The sequence below is a fragment of the Octodon degus genome, unplaced genomic scaffold, assembly GCF_000260255.1.
Source record: "Octodon degus isolate 3935 unplaced genomic scaffold, OctDeg1.0 scaffold00040, whole genome shotgun sequence".
NCBI classification, from domain to species: domain Eukaryota; kingdom Metazoa; phylum Chordata; class Mammalia; order Rodentia; family Octodontidae; genus Octodon; species Octodon degus.
In genome coordinates, this window is record NW_004524616.1 from 7,388,454 (window position 1) to 7,410,214 (window position 21,761).

Below are 21,761 nucleotides of genomic sequence, written 5' to 3' on the forward strand. Positions count from 1 at the left end.
AACAATGTTGCATGTAGATGGAATTGTGATTGGGGGACCATGTAATAGAACTACATAGCTACCCAAGGAGGTAAGTCCTGTGCACAGCTTACAATGCATGTAATTGTTTTTGGTTACATGTGCAAGGTGCTGCCATTTGGCCTCATAGATATTACACAGAAAGGAAAACACTCAGTTTTATAGCATCACCCTTTATATTTTTCAGTTAGAGTGATTACATTACCTGAATAAAGAATTCTTAGAAACTTTAATGCAAAACTAAAGTAACTGATTTTAAATGTACCTGTATTAATAACTCTCTATAGTGTGAATTCCATATGATTGTTTCTTTCATATAGTTCTATCACTGTAACAGAAAAAGCCATCTTTCAAGCGCTACCTCAAACTCTCTAGGATTGGAATGCTTTTAAATGGTCCTTTATATTTATTCCTCTGTAAAATTCTCACATTTTCTTTGTTTAAATTAAAGAGCAGATTCTGATTTCTTCAGTAACAAACTATTAATAATTATAGTTTAATAAATCTTTCCATTATTATTATAAGTAGCAACCTTAAGTGTAGCAACCTCTTTCAGCAAAGCTATATTGGGGGTTTCAAAAAAATAGCATTGTTTAGTATCTGGGGAAACCATTACAGTAATCTCCTTGAGCATAATGTATAACCTTAATAATGTTAAGTATAACATTAGCTGAATGTTAGTGTACTTAATTATATATAAAATTGAACACCACAAAACAGCTAAGTTATGTAATGTAGGAAAACAAGCTATTAAAGCTGTTCAGACCAACGAAGGGTTGTGAAGGCTTCAGACAATATGAGGGGACTGATAAATTCTGAATTATTATTCCTAGCAAGGTTAGTGTATTTGGGCTGGGTATATAGCTCAGTGGCATAAGCACTTACTTCACAAGCACAAGATCCTGAATTCAATCCCTGGTATCGGAAAGAAAAAAAAAAGTTTAGGGTACTAAAAATCAAAATTGTCTCTAATTTTTATAATTAACTTGACATTATTAAGGTTATATGGTATGCTCAAGGAGATTACTGTAATGGTTTCCACAGGTACTAAACAATGCTATTGTTTGAAACCCCCAAAATACCTTTGCTGAAAGAGGTTGCTATGCATAAGGAACCCATTTGTAAGGCAAATACTATGTGCCTTTCGTCTGTTTAAAACAGCAGTAATTTGTGATAATCACCTTCAAATTCACTTTGCTGCCACATAATTTCTTACAGGGTGAAAAAAGGAAATAAAAGTACAAAATGTTGGGGCCAGTGAGACAGACAACTCAGTAGAATAAAGTGCCTGCTTAGGCAAGTTTAGGCAAGCACGGGGACCTGTGGCTCGATCCCTGGTACCACGTGTGCCAGCCCTGCTAAACTGGCTGGAGTCCGGGCGTGTGGCGCTTGCCTGCAACCTGTAATCCCAGAGCAGGGAAGGCTGAAAGTAGGAGGATCGCTGAGTCCGAGCTACATAGTGAGACCCTGTAACACCCAAAAGCAAACAAACAAAGCTCAGAATGATATATATATATATATATATATATATATATATATATATATATATATCTTAAACCCTGGTTAAGTGTGGTAATGGGAACACATGTGTAGGTGGAGACAGAAGCTGGTAAATAGCAAAACTACAATTTTGTTTGACTTTCAAAACATGTAAGTATGTTACCTTTTATATTTGAAATTTTAAAATTATGTTTTCATGAGTTTGTGCATGGATATTCATATCTTTTAATTGCATTTCTTGAAGGTGATGATGTTTTTCTACAAAGTGAATGTCACTGACTTGGTTCAAAGACAGAAAAGACTTTGGAAAATAGATGAAGTATTAATCATTTTATAATGTGAAATTAATATTGTGTTTGCAATTTCCCTAGGAATTTTTGTGTCTTTCAAATAATTCCAAGCAATTAAAGATAGTTTCTGGACTATTCTTGGGTCTCCTGGATCCTTATGCTGTACAGACCGAGGAAGAATGTTACTTTCAGTTCTCAGAACATTGAATAAGGAAATTACTTGTTTAAACCTCATATAGGAAGACAAGGCGCCAAAGTGAGGAAATGCAAAATACTTACTCAAAATCCCTTTTTAACACTTTAAACCTGTGCCACAAACATATCTGATAGCTGGTCTTTAAGAAACCCATTGAAAACGATAAAAAGAAAACGACAAAACTTGTTCAGTGCTTTTGAAAAAGAATACTGCTATACCTGTATTTTATTATAAATAAACAGGTTCTGTCATATTTTATCTTCTTGCCAGCAAATGAAGGACATTGTTTCATAAAGCTTCTAAAATGTACATGAATATTTAATTAAATCATATTTCCTTGAGAAAATAAAGTTCATTCGCATTTATAGCAGTGACGAGGAGTTCATAACGTCGTAAGACCAGGGTAGCCAGTACCGGTTGCTTGTGGAACAAAACTCCTCAAGTTTTAAAACTTTTTTTTAAAAAATAAACATACAATCGTAGGTGTTCATTTACTTTAAAAATTCTAAAGATGAAGAAAATTATTGTCTATATATTTAAGTCCTTGTATAAATTACAAAACTCAAGTTTATGTTACAGAGTCCCTTCCCCATAGGAAGCATAAAGCACTTTTGTGGTACCTTTCACCAGTAAATATTTGTATCACATTGAATTTGACAAACAAAATAAGAGTCGATATTGCATCTTTAAGCCCTAAGAGAACATTCTTCTAAGCTGTCTCTTGTGATGAATGAGCTTCAGAAGTCATTTGATTGCCATGTTTTAACTTAATTTCAAATAAAGATATATAAAAGTAATGCACATATTGACTTCAGTAGAACTCTGAAATATCAGTGAACGGCAGGTTCTTCTTTCTTGAGGTCAAAGAAACACCACTTGGAAGACAACCAAGAGTAGTTTAAGACCATGATAACAAAATAAAGTTATAACAATAACAATAACAATAATAAAATAAAAATAACAATAAACAATGAGGTAAACTCCCCTTTAAAAAGGCAATCTTTGTTGCCTGGAGTGTCAGGAGAGAGTTCGATTGTACCTGACACCCAAATGTTTTTCTAACCAGAGTTCTGCCAGTTGCATGGTTGAGGCAAAAGTACTTGCTTTAGATCCCAAGCACATTTTGTACTGCTTAGGGTCCAAGTTAGGGTCACAATGAACTGGATGGAAAATATGCACCACTCCTACTTCTTGACTTCTGAAAGGCCTTAAGCCAGATGCAATAACTTTGTTGTACAGATCTACATCTTCCAGACCCCAGCCTTGTATTGAGGTATCAAATCCACCTGTACCCAGAAGATCACTTTTATAAATACAAGTGATTCCATAGCCATAGTCTCTCCAAAATCCAGTCTTCTTTGAGAACACAAAGTCATCAGCAGTGTGAGGATTTCCCCCATTGGTTACCTTCGGGTCATACTGGCTAAAGATGATGGGATAGTACACTTGTTGTCCCTGAATTGTATTATCTCTACATCGTTGGAGAAAATCTCCTCTGAAGATCAAGTCAACATCACAAAATAGCAGCAAAGTATCATTGTCAAACTGGGAAGAAGCCATTTCAAGTCCAAGGCCTCTGGAAAACTCCCCCTTCATAGGAATCAGGGTCATTTCTGCAGTGGGGTACTTGTTTTGATATTCTTTTATCAGCTCAATGTGCTTGTTGGAATCTTGGCCAGAATCCTGGCTGAAAAGAATGATGACCAACTTTGTATTCTGCTTTGGGATAAGACATGTGTTTTCAAAGTTCTCCATGAATCTCAAGAAAATGTCATACCTTCCAATGAGGGGGACAAGAATGTGTATTTTCTTTTCACTATGTCCTTCCATTTCTCTGGAGCCTTGAAGAGAAGACAGTATCTTTAAAGAATTAGATATGAAGGAGAATGACTGAGTGTCACTGTTAATACTTTCCACAAGACTGTTGACATCAAGCTCTTCCATTTCTTTGAAGAAAGGCTTGCTGAACATCTGCTGAAGATAGGCATGGCGTCTCACTGGCACAGTCAGCTTCCTTCCTTTGTGCCTCTTATATAGGAGTAGTAAATCCAAAATGTACTCCACCCCATACAGGGGATCAACCCTGCGATAGCCATACTGAATTTCTTTGAAGTCAATGAGCCTTCCTCTACTTTTGGCATTCTCATTGATCATCTCCATCACCTGCAGCACAGTGTCATCCAGGGCTGTCCTGAGAACGCTACTGATGCTCTGCCGAGGAGGCTGGTTCTCAGCAGCTGAGTAGAGGAGCTTGCCCGTCAGGAATTCCCACTCTATCACTTCATTTCTCTCTCGAGGCTGAAAGTGGTTGAATGACGGCATCACGCCAAGCTGCTGGTCCTCTTTGCTTACTTCACTGTTACTGAGTTTGCTCATCAGAGCACTCTCTCTGTGGAGCTGGATGGTTCGGTAGCGGAGTTCAGAAATTTTTCGGCTGAGCATGTAATTATGCAGTCTGTACTGGTACGCTGGCCTTTTGTTAGGATGCAGTGTTATGGCTGCATGGATTTTACTGTTGTGGAGGTCTTGGATGTAACCCTTTCGATTGTGTTCATAATTTTCATGAAACAGTTGTTGCATCTGAAAGTAAAAGCAAATCATAATGTCAGGCTCATTTGATAATAATCAGCAATCAAATAAAAAATTAAATTTGAATAGCTAATAAAATTTATCCATATGCTATTACAGAATAAAATAGTTTGTGAAATTTGTGTTTGAAAGTTTCACCTTTTAAAATGGACAAATAAGATTATATTTATTATGTATAATATATTTTGAAGTATATGAGCATTATTAAATTTAAAAAGCTAGATAATTCACATATTCATTACCTCACATAGTAACCATTTTAAGGATGAGAAAACTTAATATATGAGCAGCATGCTTAAATCATGCAATGTATCATTATTAACTGTAGTCATTGTGCTGCACAATAGGGCTTCTGTGCTTATTCCTCTTATCTAATAGTTTGTAGCCTTTGACCAACACTCCCCCAGTGTTTCCACACCTTTCCCAGTCCCTAGTAGCCACCACTTTACCATCTACTTCCATGACATCAACCTTTTCAGCTTCCCAGTATGAGTGACACCATAAATGTCAGGTTCATATAATGAGATTCTATAAACTAACTTGTAGGCTTCTATTTTTATTCTTGCCCTACTCACTATGATGTTAATCCACAATACAAAAGAAGACAGGTATTGAGTATTTTTTATTTCTTTATAGATTGGTGAGAAGAAAAAGAGGCAGAATTAATGCACTTCGGATTCCCTAAACTAGAAGGTTCACCTTGAGAATAAAAGCAATGATCGGTTGTAAATAGTCAACACATGTAAACATAACTGAAAATGTAGTGTGCTGACATTATGGCTTTACAAAACTGACTGACATAGTTTAAAAATAGCAAGCATTGTCAAGGAAAGGGAGGATATAGGGGAAGAGGAGGGAAGGAGAGAGAATGAAAGAAAGAGAGAGAATGAGAGACAGAGAAAGAGAGGCAAAAACAGAGAGACTGGAGAGAGAGAGAGAGAGAGAGAGAGAGAGAGAGAGAGACAGACAGACAGACAGACAGACAGAGACAGAGAGGGGATCAGAGTATTCTAAGGAGACGTGACCTTAAGGGAGTGGGGTATAACTATAGCAGATTTTTTTATCCCTTGTATTTCACTCAGTTTCTTCTCCATATTCAGATAAATGTATAATTTGATATCATTTGCTCTTGAAGACAATAAGAGTAGTTTTTTTATTGAGCAGGACTTAAGAGTTGTAAGAATCAGCAGATTAGTAGCTTCCAATTTTTTCCTAAAGCCATAGGGCAAATTTTATATGAAGTTTTTGTTAAATTATATCAAATTAATTTGATCATTTGTAGTGGACTTACATATCTATTTATTTTTAATTGAAATCACTTTAGCAATTTGAATTCTATAATTTTTCATATATTTTTCTATGTAAGTAGATAAATAACCACTAATTATAATAAATATCAGCAAAAAGTATTAACTATTTGAAGCAATTCTTTATTATTTTAATTCCTAAAATGAAAGAATGTGCTAAGTAAAGTTAGACACAATTCTCAACATTGAGCTGTTAACATGCAGACTTCCCAGTTCTTTTAGTGATATTGAATTGAATAATTCTGCTCAGTTGGACAAAGATGACACTTTTGGATAGAACAAATATATCTTAATATGGAAGTGTATATATCATTTTGGCCAATTTTGTCTGAATGGTGCATGGTGCATATTTTTCAAATTAGTTTTCTGCAGAAATATAATAAGCAGAAGAAAAGTAGTAGCGCAGAGTCCTCAAAAATAGCAGATTTATATGTACTCCACATAGTAGAATACTGATAGGGTATGTTAATTTAGGTTACATTTTCCATTGAGAAATACAAGCACATTGAAATTTTCTCCCTTCATATAAGGGAAGACCAAACTATAAAGGTTAAATAGAAGAATGGTTAATAGGTTATGGAATCAGCCATGTGTGATTTTTAATACTGGCTTCATCATTGCTAAGTAATTTTCTAGCGCACATGTTAAATATCAGCGTCCACATGTATAAAGTCAGAGTTATAATGAAAGAATATAATGTGCTTAACATTGCGCCTGTCACACAGGAGGTAACCACTCACTCATTTCACTGTACAGTAAACAACTCTGTGTAAATAACAGCTGAAGGACATGCCAACTTTCTCTTGAGGTGTACCTTCCTAGGTAGGAGTCCTTAGAAATTGCAAGTTACAACCTTTACTTAATTTGCTTCATCTTTATTTCTGGGAGTGCTTGAGGACAACTGTATATTTTACTGGATACTTTAAGCATTTCAACATATCTAATATTCCATGGATGCATTTAATTATTATAAGAGAGACAACTTATTGTGAGGATTTCAGGAAACCAAGGTTTGCTGGAGTTAACTTGATCAGGGACAATAAGATTACAATTAAACTTCAAATTCTTGTGATTGTCAGTGCTGCTACTTATCACAATATATTTCTCACATAGCAAACTGTCTAATGAAAAATTAAAAAATTACAGCTGCTTATTAAAAATGATTGAGAATGTCTAATTTAAGTTAATTTCTTCTTCTTTAAAGAACTGTCAGTTGATTTTATGGTATTTCCAAAGCTTTATTCTGAAAAGGTAAACCACTTCACAACACCCAAATCATAATAAACACCACTGTGTTACAGTTAACCACAGATTTTGAGTATATCACATGTAACTGCATGCTCAGAGAGGGAAATTTATCTGAGGTTATACGAAAATCTATTATAAACTTTAGACATAGTAAGAATAAATACTAAGAAGGATTTGCATACTAAATTACTATTCCCAGTTTACTGCAATAAGACTTCTTTATCCCTTTACACTAATTACTAATGAAAGATAGCATAGGAAAATTATGAAATAATGTTAGCTATTAAAGAAAAATAGTAAGGAATTGACTGAAAACAGTCCTAAGATAACTGCAATAATAGAAACTTTGTAAAAAATTGATTGTAAAAATGACTGCATAAATGTATAAGTTTAGTGCCTGGCAATAACCAGAAAGAATTTTATGGAATGTAAATTATATTTCAGTACATTTATTTATTTATTTATTTATTTATTTATTTATTTTATAGTACTAGGGATTGAACTCAGGACCTTGAGCTTGCCAGACAAGAGCTTATTCTACTGAGCTATCTCCCCATTCTTCAATACAGTTTTTTTGTTTGTTTGTTTGTTTTGTTTGTTTTTGCAGTACTGGGGACTGAACTTGGGATCCTATGCTTGCCAGGCAAGCAAGCACTTATTCTACCAAGCAATCTCCCTGGCCCTTCAATACAGTTATTTAAAACAATGAATACTGAAAATAAAATCTAGCCAACTCCAGCTTTAAAAGCCTCAGAGATTGGAATAATATTTGTCACCAAAATAAGGGAAGAATTTCCAAGAGCTGCTGAGGCTCAGCAGGATCACCTGGATGCAGATAAGAACCAAAGCCAAGCTGAACAAAGCCACGGCTGAACCTCCACATAGCCAGTTTCACAAAACAAAAGGCAAATACAGTATACGAAAATGTGGGGCAGAAAGCTTATTCTATGTTTATGATTGAATCAGGAACTCAGGTGAGCTGGGCTTGTGGAATTAGCTACCAACATCAACACTCATTTTAGGATTGTATAAGAGACACAGCTACAGAAAGAACTGAGCACTTAAGCCATGAACCCCCACCTCTGATGAAGCAGATTTCCTCTGAGACAGCAGAAAAATATCAATGCATTTTTTTGGAACTAAGCAAACTGTAACTGTAACAAATTGAAGGGGCTGTAACAAACACCTCCACTGAAATACATCCATAGTGAATGATTTATCCAGGAAAAATTTTCTTTTCCTAAGTTAAGTCATTTTTCTAAAAGAGGGTAAAACTGTATAACAAACACAATTCAACTAGAAAAAAACAATTAGTTGAAAAACCAACTCCCCCAAAGCAAACAAACAAAAAGAAGCCACAAAGCTGAGAAAACAGTAACTGGTTTTAAAACTATAAATAGCATTTCCCCATCTTAAAAATGTACAGAGGAGAAATAGAAGATATTAAGGATGTGGTGATAATATCAAATATTAGTCCAGAGACTTTCTACATAAAAAGAATTTAAAAATAAACTGTCACAAGGGCTGGCGAGATAGCTCCGCAGACGAAGCTCCTGCCTTGTCGAGCTCTAGGACCAGGGTTCCATCCCCGGTGCCACTTGCCTCGCCAGTCCCGCCCCTGGGCACACTGGTTCTCAAGACCAGGTGTGGTGGTGCATGCCTATAATCCCAGCATTGGGGAGGCTGAAAAGAGAAGGATCATGATGAGTCTGTGCTGGGTAGTGAGGTCTTGTACCAAATACATAAATGAAAAAAAAAACAAAAAAACAAAAAAACAAAACAAAAAAAAAACCTATCACAGATATGAAAATAAAATCAGGAGGAAAAAAACTATGAATCATGAAATGCTATCAGTAAAGGATAAAGGGCAGGAGTTCATAAGTATAAAGGGTAGATGATCATAATGCCAAGGAAAGTAAAATAGAAATAGTTACCATGGATTGGAAAGAAATTATAATCCTGGGAGATAGGGCAATCACTAGATTAAAATTTTTCAATCACTAGATTGAAAAACTAAAGCAGGAAATATTGTTAAAGACGAAATACAAAAAAATTCTCTTAAAGTAAAATGTATAGTATAAGCATTAGACATATTTACTGTGTGTCCGATGAAATTAACACAAATTTCTCAAAAATGAGCAAAACCTTTTGGAAAGAAGACAGACTGTTGAAAGCAGCTAGGTGAAAGTGACATTTTAATAAATAAAGATAAAGAATTAAAAAGTAGGGAATACTATAATTATCATTGTTGATTGCCATGGATAACTGATAATAGATTTGGCAGAGTATAGAAAAATGTACCTAAAATTAAACACAACATGAAGCTCTTAAAATAACACAATAATAGTAAAAAAAATTTAAAATTCAGGAGGAGACAAAAAATAAAACTGATAAAATCTCTTAGGCCATTAAGCAGAAAGACAATAAAGTAAAAATATAGTTGAGAAAAGTTTAAAGATTTATAGGATCAACACAGGAGATCCAAATTCAAATAAGAATTCTAGAAAGAGGGGACAGTTTTACAGAGAAGAAAAATTATTAATAATTTTTATATATTTCTTAGAAATATTAAAATATTTTTGCTCCAAACTAAGAGAAAAATTGAGAAAGACAAAGGCACCGTACAACCCAAGGTGATCAGCCCGTGGATTAAAAGGCTTAAGGAGGTGATTGCTAAAGAAATACATTTATAGAAAATCTTCTGATACTATAGAATCAATTATTGAACAATAAATATAGGTCTAACTAAGATTATTATGTACTCATAAAGAGGTAGAAGACAAGACATATATGTGTGGATGGAAAAACAAGAAAAGTGAATTAAATGGTCTAAAAATGACTTTAAAAGAAAGGGTAAAGAAACAAGTTCCTTAGATGTATGATAATTTTTGTTTAGTGTTTTAAAAATTAAAATTGGAAAAATATCAAAATTTAACATTTTTGTTCCAATTCTGAACTTGTAGGATGCTACTTTATTTATTTGTCCTAAGCTTACAGAGAGCACTATTTGATATTGTCTAAGTATGTCCATGCAAAAGCTGATTATCTGGACCCACTCATACAAAGCTTTAAATACTTGAAGAGGAGTACTTCACCACGAACAAGTTAGATAAAAATAAGCAAATATAATTACAAAGTGGTCTGACTACACAGTGAATGGAAAAAGTCATATATAAGACCATAAAATTTCTAAAGACAAGGAGGATTATAACATAAAGAAAAATGAGATGTTCTAAAACAATAATGTGTTCTTATAAATTAAAATAGGACATAATTTTAAATAGAAATCAGCAGTTTAGGAAGAAGACGGGGGCATCATTGTTTGAAGTCTTAAAGCATTTCTAGAATTTCAGCCAATATAGAGATATGTTTGATTTGAGTTCTAACACATAAATTGGTCTTCATACTTAGAAATTTGGTAAGGATTATCCATATCCAAGCCTTATATTTTGTTAGAAACTTGCAGTTATCTTCAGGAAGGGCCTATAATGCTATGTAGGAGTGGATTCCTTGGCCCGCTCTCATGTTAAGCAGCCAGGGACGTCTCTTCTCAGTACTGCGTCACCCTCTTCCCAGTCAGGCCCCCTGTGTTCAGTGTTTTCCATCTTGACAACATACTGCAAACTCTGAATTACAGAACAAATGTTGCCACCTTTGCTAACTACATATAAAAACTCCTTTCTAAAAAACTCAGAATTCCTCCAGCTGTATGTATGAGTAGCTCCAACCTCCTACTGTCTCTTCTATGAGATTCAAAATATCCTGAAAAAAAAATCTGTTCTACTTCTGAGTCTCTCTATAGCTTGGAATGTGATACCAGACTACAGAGAATGAAGCTGAGCACTAAAACTTCACAGTCGTACGACACACAGAGAGGTAGCTGCTCTGTAGTTACAACTTGTTTTTATAATGACTATTAATATAAGTATTGAATAAGTAAGCTAACAAAGCAGCTTTTATCAATTTTTTTCTTAGAAAAGGATAAAATACTGTCATTTGGTCATAATTTTATTACCAACTGAAAACTAAGAAACAGACTTGCCTTCATTAAGTCTGTGTTGAAATGAAAGGGACACAAAAGGCCATTCTATTACCAGGAAAATTAGCCTGCTAAATATTTTTGGTGCTTCTCCATTAGGGAGAAAAATTGCATTAATTTTTTGCTACTTAGAATTGTTTTGAATTTATTGTGGAAAGAAGCATTTTTTGTTTAGTGCCAGAAAACCAAGGATACAAGTGATAATCTCTAGCCTTTTGCTGCAGACTTAGTAGTGGGGCAGGCAGCCACTATAACAGACCACTTTGTCTTTGCCTTAGCCTCAGTAGACAGCTTGGGATACGGGTTGAGAGAGCCCCAGGATATGAAGGCTCCTCCAGCATGTCCCATTGCCTTGGTAGGCAGAATGCAGTCTAAGAATCACCACATATTTCACATCTCCACTACATAACAACCACTTCTTTCCAGAGATTCAGTGTGCCCCACCCTATTAGTCATTTGGGGCACAGGAAATGGTGACTATGGCACAGAAACTAAAATCATGGGATGCAGGAAATGTCCTAGTGGCTGGGTTGCCGGACTCCAGGACAGGAGCTTACAGGCACAGGAGCTGGACTGTGTGAAATCTAGCATCAGCTAGTGCATTCGGCCAGGAGGAAGAAAATTAAGAAAAACGCATTGGCATTTTGGCTGCTGTGACAGGTAAGGAGCTCATGCATGTGAAACTTTGCAGGTGGTAGGGATGGGAGTCTGTGGGGCTGTTTAAGGACCAGCCAAAGCTGGCTCTCTGTGGCTCTTCATCCCAGAGAAGAGTTCTCAGAACAGAGTCTGTGTTCAACGACCTCTTCATTGCTCAGAAGCAGCTTGAGTAAATGCAGCAGTGCAGACAACGGCCAGCAATCTCTCCAACACCACAGCCTAGTGGCTTCTGGAACTTGGGCCCGCAGTCCAGACCTATCTGTGGGCCTACCACAGACTATCTGAATGAGAGGCTTGATGGGCAATTCAACTTGTTCAGCACCCTTATTTCCAGGTGCAGAAAATGTTGGGTAAGATTCACTTTAACTATTGACAGCCTTGCCTTCGCATTCATCCATTCCCATGAAAAGGTAGAGATCCATCTACAGACTGCCCTAAACAGTCTCTCTACACTATCCTCCTTATCCAAGGTGGAATCCAATAATAAAAACCCTAAAGCAAACACAAAAACATTCCCAGTACCAAAACAGGCAAAAAAAAAAAAAAAAAACAACAACAACAAAAAATGAGAACCACTACCAAAAGCCCAAGAGAAGGACAAATACACCCACAAGGACAAATACTGGATCTGTGTACACCTGTGTGTGTTTATAATTATGTGTGTGCTGCATGCTTTTGTTAGTGGGAAGATGTGCTGCTTTTGTTTTTGTAGTGTTCTACATTGTTTTATAATGCTTTCCTAAATCAGGCATTGCTTCATAGTTTTCTAGCTTGATTTTCATTCAAATGTTCCTTTATTGGATTCACTATCTCTATGTCTTTTCATACTTTCAGTTTATATTCCTTTCCCTTTTTTCTTTTCTTGTTTATACTATCATATTTTGCCTTGCAAAAAATATTATCATTCATGCCTATTTTTCCCTAGCCTATCCTGCATTATCACTCTCCCCTTCTTTCCAATATTAGGAAAATAGTTTAGAACTTTTAAATACATTTAAAGTTTTATGTTAATGAATAGAACAATGTTCCATAGTTCTTGGACAACTGTAAAGGGTCAACTTTAATAATCATTGGATTTGATGAGGATGAAGAAATATAGGTTAATGCCACAGCATTACCATGCACTATAATTAAAATATTCACATAAACTAGCTAAAAAAGATTCACAAATCTGGGAAATAAAATATGTATGAAAATATTGAAGGCATTTAGAATTCCAAATATATATGATCAGAAAAGAACATCTTCATGTTCAAATTTCAGGACAATAACATTAAAATCTCTCAGAAGAAAACAACGGATCAATCAGGGTAACAGCAAATTTCTCAACAGAGCTCTACAGGCCAACTAGGTATGGAATGATATATTCAACCCTGAAAGAAAATTATCAATCTAGATTATAATACCCTGCAAGTCTGTCTTTCAATGTTGAAGACATATAGTCCTTTGAAGATATGCGTAAAGAAATCCATGGCCACTAACGAGCATCTAACAAATATTATAATAATCCTAAAACAGAAGAATGTGATATCAGGAGCATGAGAATGAAGGCAATAATGAATCTCTTGAAAAAAATACATTAATAAGTGAAACAAACAAATGATAATCAGGAATGAATCAATAGAAAAGAGCGGCACCATGATAGGAACTAAAATATACCTTTTAATAATAACAATTTAAATGATCTTAATTAAAAAACACAGATTGACTGATTAGATCAACAAAAAAAGACACAACTATATGTTGGCTGAAAGAAACATAGCACACCCACAAAGACTTGTGCAGATGGAAAAAGAAAGGATGATACTCAAGTATCTGAAAACAAGTGGGAGGAATTATATATCAGACAAAGCTGGCTTTGAGAGTAGTGAGAAGAGACAAAGTATACCAATATACCACTATATATTGGTAAAGGTAACAATTCAGAAAGGGATAATGATTGTGAAAATATATGCATTGAATATTATTGTACTAAATTTCATAAACCAAAAGGCTATTTGATACAAGAGAACAGACAGATCTCAGTACGGTCACAATGAATGATTTCAATACACCCACTTTAACAAACTGATGTATCAATAAGGCATACAATCAACAGAATTATTAGATTTTGAACACTATAATTCAAATTGAATTAAGATAAATCTATAGAATGCTTGATCCAATGGTAGAATATGTATTCTTTTCTTGTAGCCGGTGGATCTTTCTGAAAATTGGATCATATTTTAGATTGCAAAGCAAGTCTTAATAAATAAAAATATTGAAACAATCTCATTCATGAATCCTGTCAATTTCATGGAATGAAACTAGAAATACAGAGTCAAATAACTCACAAAAATACACAAACATATGAAAATTGAATAACATACTTCTAAGTAGCTAATTGGCCACTGAAAAATCCTGGGAAGAAATATTCAAATTCCTATAATAGAATTTAAGATAATGAAAATGATAACAGATGATAATGGTCACATGACAGGTCAGAATTTGTGCAATGCAGTGAAAGTAGTTCTTTGTTCTAAGGTATTTGTTAGAGGGTCTACAGGATCTTACTACATAGAGCAGACTCATAGTGATTCTGCTGTTTTCAGCCTTTTGAGAGCAGGGATTATAGGCGCACACCACCACAACAGGTCTCACTCGCCCTCTCATCATCAAAGAGCTTCTTTCAAAGAGAATTAAACAATATATTAAAAAGACCACACACCGTGACCAAGTTGCGTGAATCACAAGGGTGCAATAATAGAACAAGAAAAAAATATCTTTTACAAAATCTAACATCCTTTTACAATAAAAACCCAAAGAAAACACATATGGAAAGATATTTCCTCAAAATGATAAATATATATAGTATTTATGACAAATGAAGAGTCAAAAATTTTACTGATAGGGAAAAAGTGAAAGTATTTCATCTAATATTAGGATACAGACAGGTGTGTACACTCAAACTCCTGTTTTTTCCTCTCATTTTTCTGTATTACTAATGTGCACTAAAAAAACCTGGAAAAGCCCAACTAAAAAACAAATAAATTTAATTTGACCTATAGACCAAATAAAAAATTTAAAACATAGACTTGAATAAATGTATTTTAGTAATATAAAATTATAATAAAATATGTCCTTTATCATGTACAGGGTTTTTTTAAAAAGAAATTTAGAGCAATATTTTTGCAGTAATTTTTTTTAAATAGATAGTGCCTTTGAAATAAACACATTTAATTCACCAAATGTACTCTCAAATTTTACACTACAATATGTGGCAGCATGCATTGTAAATACAGATTTCCTTAATTACTTTTCCCAGTGCTGAGACAAAATATCTGATACCCAGGGATAAAAAGAAAAAAGGCCCAGTGTAGCTCACAGTGTATAGAGGTTTCAGTCCCTAATTGGCTGGCTCCAAATCAGGGAGGCTCGGCAGAGGGGAGAATCAGGGGGAAAATATCAACTACCCAGCAGACAGAAACCAAACCCAGCAAGCAGCAAGTAGCAGCAATAAGCTTCCTTTTCCTTTTATCCCATTTACAAACCAAGCCTTGTGGGTGATGGCACCCACACTCAGGGTAGGCTCCACATCCCCACATACAGAGCTATGATAAACCAATTAATAGATTAACCCAACAGAACACAGCCCTAATCCCAGGACAACACCCTTGATCCATATTCACACACACTACATTGGAAAAAACTCTACCTATGAGCACACAAAGCTTTGGACAGGACGTGTAGACACAGCCACAACATTCATGGGCTTATGCACCAGTATGAGCATAAGAGAGAAAGAGAAGGAGAAGGAGACGGAGAGGGTGGAGGGCATGGGAGAGAGGGAGGGAGAGGCTAGGAGAAGGAAAGAGAGGGAGAGGGACAGAGAGAGGGGGAGGGGCAGGCGGAGGGAGAAGGAGAGGGAGAGGGAAAGAGAGACAAGGAAAAGCTAAGTTAGAAACATCTCAATCAGATCAGTGGATTACATCCATATCCTAATTATGAAAGTTACTGTTTTTTCAAGATGTTATCATTGGGGAAAATTGGAGAAGAGGTACAATTATTTGTTTTTGTGTTTCTCATTTGTTTTTGTTTTTTAAACTGCAATATTTACCAAAATTATCTCAAAAGGTGAAACTGTACAATTAGAATACATAAAATTAAAATAAAATATAATTTGTTTTATTTTTAAGGAAACCATTCTAAGATATATTAGAAATGAAAACTTGTGGTCCAAACCCTGCAAGTACCATCTTGTTTATGCGCAGTGCATTTCCAGTAATTTTCACTGCTCTCAATATCCTTTATGTTTTGTTTTATAAAATTATGTTACCTAAGGGCACTTGTGCTTATAGGTATCCTTCGGCAGCACTAAGGATCAAACCCAGGTGCAAGGCCCTTGCAGCTCTTTTAAATTTATTTTAGAGAGAATAGAAAAATAATAAGACACTAAAAATGATACACAATTTCAGAAAAAATAAGATAATAGTATTCAACAGTGGTTGATACATTGAATATTATTGTCTTCCTAATCCCTTTTAAAATAAATTATTATTATTATTTTCCACTTTGAGACAGACTACACTCTAACTGCAGATATTTCTGCCCACATGTCTTGAGTAGCTAGCATTACAGGCATATGCCATGACACCCTTCACAGATATAATTTTAAAATAACAAAAAACTTAGGACCAGTGGCTAATACTTATAATCTCAGGCATTCCAGAGCCAGAGGTAAGAGGATCACAAGTGCAATGACAGCTTGGTCAATTTAGAGACTGTCTGAAAATAACATTATTAAAGGGTGAGACAGAGCAATTGCCTGGTATGAATGATACCTTGTTGTAAGCCACATTAGTGTAAAATTTAAAATATTTAAATAACAAAAATCTTTAAAATGTCTTTTCCCTTTGCTGTTATATAACTAGCTATAACACGGAATAACCTGGAAACATACTTTTGGGAATTAACCAGTCATCCGATAATAGATAAGAAATTCCACTTAATAGATATATAATTCTTCCATGGTGGGTACCTAACATGCACAGAAATATAAAACAGTAAGGGGAATGTAAGGGTTCATGAAAGAGGAGAAAATGTGGGGCTGTGGTTCCACGGATACATAGTGCTGCTTTTGTAAGATGGAAACTTATAGAGATCTGCTGGGCAGGAATATGAATATAATCAATAGTCCTGAAACATATTCTGAGAAAGTTAAACTGAAAATGCAAACATAATATCTGTTACATGTTTTATACATGATATATATGTCATTGTTATATTTATATGTATCATATATGCCACATGCATTATTATGTATTATTTACTTCAGTGTACTACACACACACACACACACACACACACACACACACACACACATTCTTTTATTTAGGCCATCCTCATCTTCCCAAAAAGAGAAAGAACAACACACTAGCCACTTTGCATACTTTGTGCTCAGTCTTCCGTGTAGATGAGCTTCATTTCTGGGAAATAGCTCTCGCATGTAAAGAAGGGCTCTCTTTGCACAGGAGGTGACATTTTTTTTCTCACTATCCCCCTCAGAGAAAGGAAAATAGACTTCACAATCCAGACATAGCAGAGAAGTGACACACGCAGGGCAGCGCTGTCGAGAGCATGGAGCACAGCACTGGGCCTTGGGCCAGCCTCACTCAGAGGTTCTAGCTTCCCGAGACTGTTTCCACTTTGTTTTAGCTACTCTAGTTAAGACTCTGTTATCTGAACCCAGAAGAGACCTGTCCAAAATTCCGATGCTGATGAATCAATTTCATCATTGTGCTATTGTTATGAGTGATTTCTAAGTGGACTTGTCTTCTTTTTAACTGATTTTTGGTTGAAATCAGAAAATGCTGTCCTATGTGTGATTTGTATCACGAAAGCTGGCACTTTTATCCAATTCATTCCATTTACCATTTTTAGTTTTAGAAGAACACTATCAGACAACACAGAATATGCTTTGTAGATATCAAATGTTATATATGATGACCATTTCTCTGAAGTATATATTCAATATGACTTAATATGTTTAGACAGCATAAAAGAGTTGACAGATGTTAACTCTTAATTATGATTATGATTCCTCCATTAGGTATATTTTGGATTCTCATTACCTTATGCAAATCTGAAGTTATTTAAAATTAAAAAGCACTTAGTTCATCAGATTTCCATTTATAATTATAAGATAGCACATAGCAAAGTTATCCGTGGTTTAACTTCCCATTTCTTTAGTCAATTACTGTTTAATAAATACTAAATGGAAAATTCCAACAGATGCAATTAATAAGTTTTAAGTCACACAATGTTGTAAGTAGCATGATGAAATTGATGCTCCTCCACTCTGCTTTCAGTCCCCCAGGGGTGTGACTCTTCTGTGTCCAGCATGGCCCACTGTCTACGCTCCTCTCCTGTGAGTCATTTCATAATTATCTTGGTTATCAGATTAACTGCCATGGTATTGCGGTGCTTATAACATTTGTTTGACTTAATGATGGTCACGAAGTGTGAGTGTAATGATGCCAGGAACTCTAATATGCCAAGGAGAAGCCATGCAGGACTTCTTTCAAGCGAAAATTCTCAGCTAATAAGAAAAAATTGTATGCTGAGGTTGTTAAGAATTGTGGTAAGAAAAACAATCTGCCTGCAAAACTGTGAAGAAGCTAATTTTGTTGTCCCGTACCTCACGGCAAAAAATACGACTACAAAAGTGCTTAGGCTGAGACAAAAACAGCATCATAGGATTCACTACTATTTTTTCTTAATTTTTTTTAACTCTGCAAAAATGATTTCTTTATTTTTCTAATTAAGCAAATGAACAACAATCAAAAAGAAAAATCCCTCCAGAAGACTAACCATGTGATGGATAATCTATTTTCCTATTTTAGTCTGACCTATACACATTCAGAAAATGACCATACATAGAAGATTGTCTTAGCCTACATGATTCATTTCATCTGTATACTTTTTTATTTTATTTATTTATCTTTCTGTATTTTAGGGAAGGGTCTACAGGGTGTTCACTGTCTCACTACTAGATTGGACTCGTAATGATTCTCCAATTTACAGCCTCCCAATTATAGGGAGACATGGGATTACATGCTGGGATTACAGGCACATGCCACCATGCCCAGTCTCAACCACTGTCTCTGCACGACCCGGGAGGCGGGGCCACCAGCAGAAGCTCCTGACCCTGAGCCTGCTTGCAAGCGCTTTAACCCACTGACCTATTTGGCTGTCCTTTCCTCTGTATACTTTTAAAAGGTGTGTTTCTTTAAAAACTGTCAAGTACAATTGCATTTTTGCTATTTATTTAAACGTTTTTTCTTCTCACAATGAATCCAGAGATGAGGCAGGAAAGAAGTGCTTTAGGCACTGCCCACTTAGAGACACGAACACACCCTTTATTCACACGCTACTACTCCACTTATGATTCTGTTTTCTTCTGAATGTTGGTTCACATGATTACTTGTAACAGATAATTGGGACAAGAGAGCTCATCTTTTCAATCTAGGCTTTCAGGACCTTTAAAAAACAAAATATAGTGATAGTATTTGCCACAAAATTTCAGAAGACATTAACACAATGTATAGATGTAATTTATCCATTTAATTAATTGTAGCAACTCTCTAGTGCCACTTGATTACACAAAAAGCTATGCTACACTTTTGATATTAAAAGGTAGAAAATTAGTTTTCCTCCAATCATTAAAGTTTTCAGATTCCCAAGTTTCCTATTTAACAAGCTACTAAACCTAAAGCCAAAAGCTTTCTTTGTTCCCACTTGTTCTGTTTTCATTTCTAAATTCTGTTTTCCTGATATTCATATGACCATCCATTTAACCTTATAAAAAGAAGCCTATCTAATTCTGTGAGAACATTTTTGTCACTCACTAAATTTAGAAAGTATAATAATGATTCAGATGAACAGAGGAGCAAACATTTTTTGTTTAAAGGATGACATATATTTGTGTGATTATGGGCTTTGTCAAAAGGAAAATTTTTAGTGATTATCACTGCTGCTCCTATCATAACCTTTAGGGCAATTCTGAGTGCTACCTAAGGCATGAAAGTGTAATGACCTTCTGGCAAATGGGAGAACCATCAGGCTGTGTTCAGTGCTAGTTGGTTTATGCGGGGTTTCTCATGAAGGTCTCCATTCAAAAATATTCTGAAAGGAAAATAATATTCTCTCAAGTTTTAAAAGTAAAATTTTCATACTCACTTTATTGAAAATGGACTTAAGCTGTCTACCTTACCAAATACAGCCTTATAGGATAATCTAGGTAGGCGAGATTATGTACCTGTACTGCCATGGCACATACATGAAAGTTTCTTCAGGGCTAATAGCATCTAATTAATATAAACACTGAACACACTAGGAATAAAATATACTAGACTCAATAGCTATGGTAATTTCTCATAGTAATCTTGCCTGAGCAAACTATTCCGAAGTCTTTCCCCATGACTGCCTTTCTTATTTGAAGCTATACTCATTCATTCATTTATAAACAACTCAATGAGTTTATACAATTAGTTAATTTAGAGGGAGAAATAATAAGCACAAATGATTCCTGCTTTCCTTAGTGGGCAAAACAATGCTACAGATAGACTCTTAAATAGCTGAATGACAAGTAGTCACTGTAGTATTTGTACCAAGATATATGTGCCACTTTACCTAATTGCATATTGTTCTAGATGGCTGACTCAAGGAGGGTAGCCTAGCCCTGATATATAACAAAAATGGTTATGGTTAGCTATCAATAAATATATATGAATATACATATAAAAATATGTTATAACCAAAAAAAGACCAGATGTTGACTGCAAGAATTTTCTATAAAAGACAATTCCAAGCATTCTATAGCAGTTTTCAGACTTTAAAATGTTTAAGTTAAAATGTAGCTTAAGGTTTTGCACACCTGTAAATGTCTGGCCCATATCTTAAAGCTTTTATATCTTATCTAGGTAGTGATGTACAGTCTAGTACTACTGCACCATGACTGATGGGAGTCACACATCTCCACTCTGTCTGTAATTGATGTAGTTATCCAGGCAAGGAGAAAGGTCGAGGACAGCCATCATTATTCGTGCTTTGTGCCAGTGAGATGTAAGGTGGTTCTCAGAATCAAAGCTGACTCCACATTAGGCTGGAGTCCATCACATTAATAATTTCTGTACAAATTAATGGAGTACTGTTAAGAGAACATTGAATGAGAATTAAGACAGAGCAAAATGGTCTTTGTAAAAAAGCCAGGAAGTCTTCCATTCAAGAATTAGAACACAATTTAGCTCAGCAGACTAAAGTGCCTACTTATGCAGAGCTCATTGGCCAGGTTAGATCCCTGGTGGGTGTCCCGGGCCCCACCTCCGGCGGGCATTGAGATGGAGATTGAGACTGGGCATATTGGTGAGCATCTGTAATCCCAGGTCTTGAGAGTCAGAAAACAAGAGAATCACTACAAGTCCAGTCTATCCCGTGAGACCTTATATACCCTGTAGACCCCATTCTAAATTCATTTAAAAACAAAGAAGTCAAATATCATTATTCATAGATGATATGATCCTCCACTTTCAAGATGCCAAAAATTCCACCAAAACTCCTAGAATGGCCAAATACAGCAATATAACAGAACAAAGAAAAAATCAACACACAAAAATCAATACACTTCCTATAAATTTATAATGAACTATTGAGAAAGAAATTAGGAAAACATTATCATTTCTAGCAGCATCAAGAAAAATTAGGATTTACCCTAACCAAGAAAGTTAAAGACCTCTACAATGAAACTTACATCACTCTATAAAATGAGATGGAAGAGGATACAGAAAATGTTAAGATATTTTGTGTTCCTAGATAAGGACACCCAATGCTGTCAAAATGGCCACACTTCCAAAACTCGGACATTGTGTTAACGTAATCCA

The 21,761-nt window shown here is 35.2% G+C and overlaps 1 protein-coding gene across 1 annotated transcript in view; it reads right to left on the minus strand.

Annotated features, from left to right (window-relative positions):
• Positions 1–2,190: 2,190 nt before the first annotated feature.
• The window catches only part of Chsy3 (chondroitin sulfate synthase 3), a 280,921-nt gene continuing 261,350 nt past the window's right edge, over positions 2,191–21,761 (minus strand). The window contains exon 3 of the mRNA XM_004631312.2: positions 2,191–4,584. Coding sequence (XP_004631369.1) covers positions 3,022–4,584 — 1,563 coding nt within the window. The 3' untranslated portion in view covers positions 2,191–3,021. The remainder of the gene's footprint in view (positions 4,585–21,761) is intronic.